The sequence below is a fragment of the Charadrius vociferus genome, unplaced genomic scaffold (genome assembly GCF_000708025.1).
Source record: "Charadrius vociferus isolate BGI_N301 unplaced genomic scaffold, ASM70802v2 scaffold655, whole genome shotgun sequence".
In the NCBI taxonomy this organism is placed as follows: Eukaryota; Metazoa; Chordata; class Aves; order Charadriiformes; family Charadriidae; genus Charadrius; species Charadrius vociferus.
The window spans coordinates 2,083,268-2,091,675 of NW_009648330.1; the positions used below are offsets into that span (position 1 = coordinate 2,083,268).

The 8,408-nt window shown below is 36.9% G+C and overlaps 1 protein-coding gene across 1 annotated transcript; it reads left to right on the forward strand.

Annotated features, from left to right (window-relative positions):
* The first annotated feature begins 1,246 nt into the window (after positions 1-1,246).
* LOC104286039 (pulmonary surfactant-associated protein A-like) lies at positions 1,247-4,132 on the forward strand. The gene is made up of 4 exons (XM_009884577.1): positions 1,247-1,388; positions 2,014-2,079; positions 2,941-3,018; positions 3,756-4,132. The coding sequence occupies exons 1-4, from the start codon at positions 1,247-1,249 to the stop codon at positions 4,130-4,132; spliced, it is 663 nt and encodes a 220-aa protein (XP_009882879.1).
* Positions 4,133-8,408: the final 4,276 nt, after the last annotated feature.

The following is an 8,408-nucleotide window of genomic DNA, read 5'->3' on the forward strand; positions in this document are numbered from 1 at the left end:
GTGTGCTTTGAAACAAATACCTTGTTTTAACTGATGAACCCAGCTGTTAATAATCTTGCAGCGTTCAAGCCAACCAAGATTTTATACTCAACTTTAAGTGGAGCTGGGTGTAGAACGTATTATGTGTCAATTGAAATGATCTTGTCAATTCTGAATTTTTTAAGGATGGAAGTTTTTAAGAGAGTGTAGTGCATGATCCTCTCTAATTTGTGCCAAAAGAAAAGTGAAGTCATGGCTAGTAAGTTATATGTTTTGTATGACAGTCAAACTATCGGGGTCATGTCATTAGAAAGGGATACTCCTTCTGGCATCTTGAAACTTTCTGTATCTCTCTTGTTAACTGAAGAATACCAATAACCGTATATATCTCCATGCCATAGTGTCTTATAGTCCATCCACTCGGGTTTTATAACCGCACAGCATTACCAGTGCCGCATACCCACTAGCTGCATTGTAAACCCATGATCTATAGTTTCAGAGTGCTTTTTAGTCATGATATCTGGGCGCTGAGATTATAACCCTACTTAATGTTATATCTTAGAGGATAAAATGAGATGAGCAGGCCTATTGCCATCCAGCAAAAATTCATTTTCTACAAGACTAACTCTGACATTTTCAAGCTTGTGGAATTTTGTTCAAAACAAGATAGGCATGTCAGTTGAGCTATAAAATTTTGCCTGTGTGTAAAACACTCTATCAATTGGCTTGTTTCAAATAAATGTGCTGAAATAGTAGTGTGCTTAAAGAGATTGCTAACTAGCTCCAAACCGTCATAACCACTGTAACCAATTGTGCCTTTCAGGTTGGTAGCATATGCATCTATGTTTTGTTGAGTGATTATAGCCCTTACAGACAACTAATGGCTTAAGTGTGATCAGTTACATCTAAGCCCTTCATTTCTCAAGGATTAATCCAACAAATAGTCAGTGATAGCAAAAAGGATTATTTGTCTTCACTGCTCCCAATGTGTAGCTGTCATTCTGTAATGACCATACCAGTCTGTATCAGTCTAGAAACAGTTTGTACATAAGCTATGCAATGGTAGCAAAATAAATCTGGGAAATCTCTTATACGTAAACTATAGACTTTATTTAAACAAGGAAAGAATGTAAATTACAAGATGAGACGAATGGGGGGGGGGAAGAGAAGAAAAAAATGTTCAATTACATAAGCCAATCTCCACAGTGTCTTACAGAGTCACTGCCTGACAAATATGTGGGTTTTCTTACAGCTGGCCTGAGCAATCATGAGGTCTTACTCGTCCTACGTGCTCATAGCAGTAGCTACTTTGCTAGTGACTTGCCACGCACTGCATAAATGTCCAGGAATTCCTGGTATCCCTGGACTGCCTGGAAGAGATGGTCTGAAAGGACAGATACATCTACCAGGTAAGTAAATTTCCCTTTTTTTGCAACGAATCCTTGTCATGAAGGCTGCATGAATAAAAACAGTTGACACAGAAGGGTATATGCCCTCAAGGAAGCAGCTGCATTAAGCAGAGGAGGGAAAACAGAATGGAGGAAATGGTCAGTTTAATTTTTTTTTTTTTCTAAAAGATAGGCCTCCTCTCTCTTCTGGGAGAAGAGGGGAAACTAACAGGTTATCAATCCTTAAATATATAATATAAATAAATATATATATCTCTCTCTATCTTGGTAATGCTTTTCCATTGTCTTTCCAAAGGGAATTGCTTCTTTCACAGCAGAAGCTTTTCTTTTTTTTTTTTTTTTTAAGTATGAATAAAATGTTATTCCACTATTTACAAGTGTAATGAAAAGGCTGCTGGCATCTTTCTCTAGTATTCAAAGATAGTATGTGCAAAAGCAGTCTGGTAAGGAACACACTTTGCACTGTGTCATTTTCTTTCTATGCAGAAATGCTTTCCCCAGGTCCATTAACAAGGCTAAAGCACATTATTCATAGATGTAACTCATTTCAGTTTAAGTTCTATTTCACCCTGAAGTTTCCAGAATATGCATAAATTTGAAAGAAAATTGTGCTTCTCTTTTCCAGGTCTCCTAGGACCCCCTGGAAGCCTGATAGGACGTCCTGGAAGACATGGTCTTCCTTGGCTGCAAGGTGAGAAAGAAGAAAAGGGGGATATTGGACCACCCTGTGAAAAAAGCTGATGTACTCATAATGTTCTGTCAGTCAAACGGCCTCTCTTTATTGGGTCAAATATGTTGTTTTTTATTGACTGTGAAGTGCAGTACGAGTTGCAACACTGCAACTTGGAGAGAGGGAGACACAGCAATATTTTGTACTTCTACATTGCCATTTGTTTTAGTTGCGAATAGCGGGAATGCAATTACAGGAGCACACTAGTAACTTTATTCTACATGTAGGACCTATGTTACCCATGCAGATTTGTATGAAACAAGTATCTACTTTTACAGTGAGTTCCCATCTTTAGCAAGCAGTGCTGGATGGACTCTATTTCACACAACCCTATGCAGAAACCCTCCTATACCAGTGTTTATGGTTTCCGTTAAAATTAGATCCCACTGTAAAAACACAAAGCATCCACCCAGCAGATTAAAAAGAAAATGGTATGGTGCTGTACAACTGTTCCCTACCCAAAATCTCCCTTGTGCCTGTTCGCTAATGATTATTAGAATGAAACAAAAATTCTCTTTGGCAAAGCCACTTTCACAGACATAACAAACATAATGCTTCAAACTAGAAAAAAAAAATTTCTTCTGTGCAGAGGGGAATTATCAGTATTTCAGAAGGTTGGAGGTTTTTGTTTGTTTGCTTTAATATAGATTAACAACAGTGTGAAAAAATACCAGGAAAATATGTATTTCACACAAAATGATGTTAAAAAAATACATTGTGTGCTAGTTATATTTGGAAAATTATTATTTTATCCAAGGAATTGTTCCTATCAGCACAGCCCAGTTTTGCTTGATTGTACAACTTTTATTTTTGTCTGTGTAGGTCTACCTGATTCTCTGGACACTGAACGCCATGATGTTTTAGTAAATTTGAAACACCGACTTTCCAGACTTGAAGGCGGTAAGTATTTCCATTTTCACTTTTTCAGCTCACAATCAGTTTTAAGTGCAATAGGTAAAATTAATTATAAAATCATGACTTGCAGGAAAGAAACCGCACTTGAAAATGGTGCTACATCCCAAAACTCCCTTTTCTCATCCAAAGCAGGTAGCGATCAGGAATCATTTTTCCTGAAGATGATGATTTCTCTCAGGAACACTAATGCGCATTTATTCAAATTTGATTTATTAAAAAAAATATTGCACTTTCCACGTGGATTCATGGGAACTCCTCAGCTTTCTACCACGTTGCTAGCATTTTTATGTGTCAGCAGCCAGATTGTTAGAGGTGCTAAATTGTTTTTGTACTGAGAAGGAATTCACAAAAGTTATCATTTCTCTGTTTCACTTACTCAAATTTGGAGCAGACTGATCCTCTTTAGAAAGTACACACAATATAATAGGGCTGATAGTGTAGGTAGCAAATGTTAGTAGGGCACGCTTGTCTTGGAGAAGACAGTGACAGATGGTCGCAAACAGCATAACAGTATACGTAGTGAACAACTAGTGAATTGGTAAAATTTTAAAAATCTATTCCTCTTCATCCTTTACTCACAACTCTTGCCCTCTATTCCCTCCTCTGTTCCTCTTACAGCTTTTAATTTTCTCTACATCTCTTGATTTCTTTATCTTTGTTTCCTCTTTAATATGCCATAGGAAATTAAAAATCTAACTAGGTTTTTTCTTTTTATGTTTTAGTGCTTGCTTTGAATGGGAAAATAAGAGAAGTAGGAGACAAAATACTTGCCAGCAATGGGAGGGAAGTTGATTTTGCATCTGCTCTACAATCCTGTGAAGAGGCTGGAGGAACTATTGCAACTCCCAAGAATGAGGAGGAGAACAAGGCAATTTTGGGTATTGTGAAACAGTATAACCGATACGCTTACTTGGGCATTAAAGAAGGTCAGACTTCAGGTCAATTTATGTATATAAATGGCACGCCTCTGAATTATACCAAGTGGCACCAATATGAACCTAATGGCAAAGGGATGGAAAAATGTGTAGAGATGTACACTGATGGGAGCTGGAATGACAAAAAATGCAACGTGAATCGCCTCACAATCTGTGAATTTTAAAGAATGACCTTTCAGCCACCTCAGACTATGGAGAAAGTGAAATATCCTGTGTCTCAGGTTTATGTAATATCTGCAATTATTCTATGTCAGAAAATCTACAATCAATCATAGTATGGTATTTTTTATCCTTAAGAAAATGCCACATGTGCTAGGTGATTAACTTCATTAAAATGTGCCTAATCTGATGTGTTTCTCTCTTTTGGAGGGTTGGAAATAGCTCAGAATTCATTTTTCATGATAGACTATCTCTGTGCACTGTGCCTTTGTGAAGATTAGAGGAAAATTCGAAGGTTTGACTTGGGATATTGGAAAAGCCTGAAGTTAAAATTGCCTGTGGCTTCCCATTAGAAGCATTTCCAAGCATTTAATAGTTTCTGCCTTAAGAGATGCAGAGGTTCACATCACTGAAGCAATTGTGGTCTCAGGTTCTGTACATCTCTTTGAACTGTAGGGGTTGCATTGTGTCGTACTGAAGCATGCACTGATTCATTCAGCATCCGTATTTAACTTTTTTTTATAAAAACATTAACAGTGCCAGTTACAATGAATTTTCTGAGTTTCAGAAGCTACTCTGTATAAAGCACTAAGACGAAACATTGCCTTAGATCCACATAGACATAAATATGCTTATGAAATCCTAAAGATTGCATTTTGTTGCTAGAAGATCACATTGTCTCCTAAATCTATGGCCACTGTGGTGTTAGAAGGCCACCTGTCTTCTCACAAACCACTGAACAATCACATACTATTTTGGGAGAGCAGGTAAGATTGGAAGTTGAATCAGTTCAAACACAGACTATGTCTCTGCTGATGTCATGACAAACCACTACACAGTCAGATCATGACTCAAATCTGCTAGGATCAAGAAGCATCTTTTCACAAAATATTTCCGCTGCTACTCCATTTGGGTAGCTGGCGAGCAGCAGGTGCTCAGGAAAGTACCACAAGCAGCAAATTCTCACACACTTACCTTGCCGTGAGGAAGTCCTGGCTTCATCCGTTATCATTTTCACCACCCCTGAGGAAAAAAAAAAAAGAGGCACTGGAGTTGAGTTAAAATACATGCATAAACACTTTTTCTTCGTCTTCTCCTCCTCCCCTACATTTGGCTCTGTGCAGGGAGCCCATAGGAACCTGGCTTTGACTCTGGGCGGTGTTGTCCCTTGTCCCTACCCTGCATTGAGGAAGAGATGCGATCTGTCCACATGGTCATTTCAAGTCCTGTCAAGTAGGAAAGCGTTAGTGTCTTCAGACACGGGAGGTAAGGGGTTACTTTTGGCAGCAGAGGATTCAAGTCCAGCATGTCATATAGCGCTCCAGCTGATCTCAGAGTGGACAGGAACTTTGCAATGGGGAAAGTACACCCAGTACCACCTCGGATAGATTTCAAAGTGTGAACCCGCTTTACAAAATAGCTTCCTTGGAGACCTATACCGTTTTGGCCAAAAATTTCAAATGGGAAGGGAATAGATCATCATAAAAGATATTATCATAACGGATAAAGATTCTGACTCTCAGGTTACTTTGAGAAAAGATAAAGCTAAACTGATACCGTTTAGTTTTCCTAGGCTTAGCCCTGACCAACTGCACTAAATCTGCCAGAAAGAGTTGAAGGTTTACCTAAAACTACCTCTACCTCTTGTGTTTTAATTATTAGTATTTTAATGAGTAAAACCAGTTAGAAATTTTTGAGTCTTTCACCTGTACAGATTCTTGGTTAGAGCAAGATAGCTACCTGGCAAAAGAAGGCATCATGCTGCAGGAAGACCAAAAAAATAATCACTCTACTAACATGAAATTTTATTATCTGAACCAAGTTCACATATTCATTTACACAGATCTCCACCTAGGTTTGGAGTATCCTATTCCTTTAGTTAACCAAAAATTTATTTCTACCACATTTGTGTTTACAAAGCGACTATACAAATCTCTTGTTAAAATCCTTAATGTGTAAAATCTTACAAATGGCTTAACGCAATATATCACCTATCTCTAAACATATTTAGCCTTCAAGACACTTGGGTGCTTTTCATCCAGTTATGAGAAATAAGATTTTTTTTTCAGTCACAAGCTAATTTTTATTACATCAATAAGCAAAGCATCTAAGCTAGGTCTCAGAGTCCAATATCTTTCTGATTAAGCCATTACTATTAGGAAAAAAAAAAAAACAACAACAAATCAAACACACATGCTGCTTAAAAATAAAATCTTCTCAGATACAGTCAAAGAACTGCACGGCAACACTTTCCCCTCTGTGGTTCACACTGAAATCTGTAATGTTTCAGGTAATTGAATGAAACTCCTCAATTATTTTCACACAGTATGTCCATAATATCATACCTAGCTCTTCTCTTGTTATGCTCTAGCCTTCCCCTTATACCATTCTGAAGCAGCCCTCCTTGTTCTGTGTCCAAAGTCTTGACTAAGCCTCATGTATAAAACTGAAGATATCATGGGAACATCACCAATTTCCTACCTTCTTTATAAAAAAAAAAAAAACCCTATGTCTACATTCTTTTGCATGGACTTTTATCTCCTAACTTTTGTGAACTTCAGAGGAAAAAAAAAAAAAGGTCCAATGTCAACCATCATACGTAGAAGAAATAAAATTCCCTAATAAAAGCAATATTCTACAGACAGGCTTGGAATGCATTTGTGTCTCATGGTATTCATATGTGGCAATTAAATCCTAGTGAAGGTACACACTCAGTACAATGTGACTTGATTATTCTTTGCAGTTCCACAGAGGAAAAGTATCCGGAAATCATTATTTTGTTCTTTTAGATGACTTTTTTAATGTGTATATAACCCTACCAATTGAAATCCTCAAATGTCGTTTAACACACTTATAAGCATTTCAGACTATTCTTTGTGAAAGATCCAAATTCTGCATTTATGTATTAATGGATTTTATTATTTTTTTTTATGGACAGAGAGGTCAGGCACAAGAATAAATAGAATAAATTGTTTCTCTGTTTTGTTATTATAGTATAAATAATTTTGGTAAAATCATTTCTTAAAAATGCAATGAGCAAAAATAATCCTTGGTGCATAAGGACTAAACAAGGAAAAACCCAAGTTAGACTTTTTTTTCTTAATTTGTAATAATTTGCTACAGAAAAGCAATCTAACAGTAAGATCTTTAATTCAGAGAATAACTTATTCACTTCTCAAGGGTTATAAAAGCAGATTTTGAGAATTAAGATCTTCATACAAGTTAAAAGGTCACAAAAATTCAATCCCTCCTGAAGCAAATGGATTGCGTATCACACAAGAGAAATTTAATACAATTGTTATTACAGTATATTTAACAGTGAGAGTTTTGTCAGGCCATAAAAAAGATGGATATTGATTTCAGAGAGAATTCTCTCTGGTCTAGAGTGATATCCTGTTTTATATCTGTATAATGTAGTTAGGTGGTTTAGCTTAGAAATACTATTAGCAATTTTGAGCACTCAAAAAACCTCTCCCCCGTCCCTGTTAATGCCTCCCTCATGTAAAGAAATTGACCTTCGATTACAGCAAATAACTGGGTTTTTTGTGGCTTCCTGATTTTTTGTAGAAATTTGATTTGAAAAAACCAAGCCCCATGGTTCTTTGGAAAACTGAGTTCAAATTCAACCTTGTGTGAATGTAATAACTGGCAGGACATGACACAAGCTGGCCAAGGCTACCTTATCTTGTATAAATTGAGACCAGTGCCTCCTTTATTTTTATTTTTTAATTTTGAAGCCAAATTTAAAGAATAATTGTGTTGTTCCTCTTGTTCTTTTCGAGAGAAAAGAACATACGTGGTGGAAAAATACTGGTGCTTGCTGCCGCAATATCCCAGCAGTGCTGCAAATACGAAGTGGGGTAAAGGTTATTCATACATTTTACATTTATTTGCAGCTTTTCCTTGGAAGAACGATAAGTGCAAATAGCAGAAGAAATATTTGCCACTGGGAAGTTTGTTAGCTGGTTTTGAAACCACACTGAGAAGTGGTAGAAAGACTAATGGCAGCCCTACAACTCTTATGAACAAAGAGGAAAACCATGTCTTGGGAGTGTTGTATAATGCTACAACAGACATGTTTGTCTGGACCTCAAAGAGTGTCAGATTGCAAGTGATTTTTCATTATCAGTGGTTGAAGTGTACTGTTATAAAATCATATTAACCTACAGTTATGCAAACATGCCTGGGTTTAACGCACAATCAATACAGGATGCTTGGAAATTAAGAGTAGCACCCTTAAAAATGATAAGTGGACTTGGGTTTGGTTTGAAGTCCCTGTTA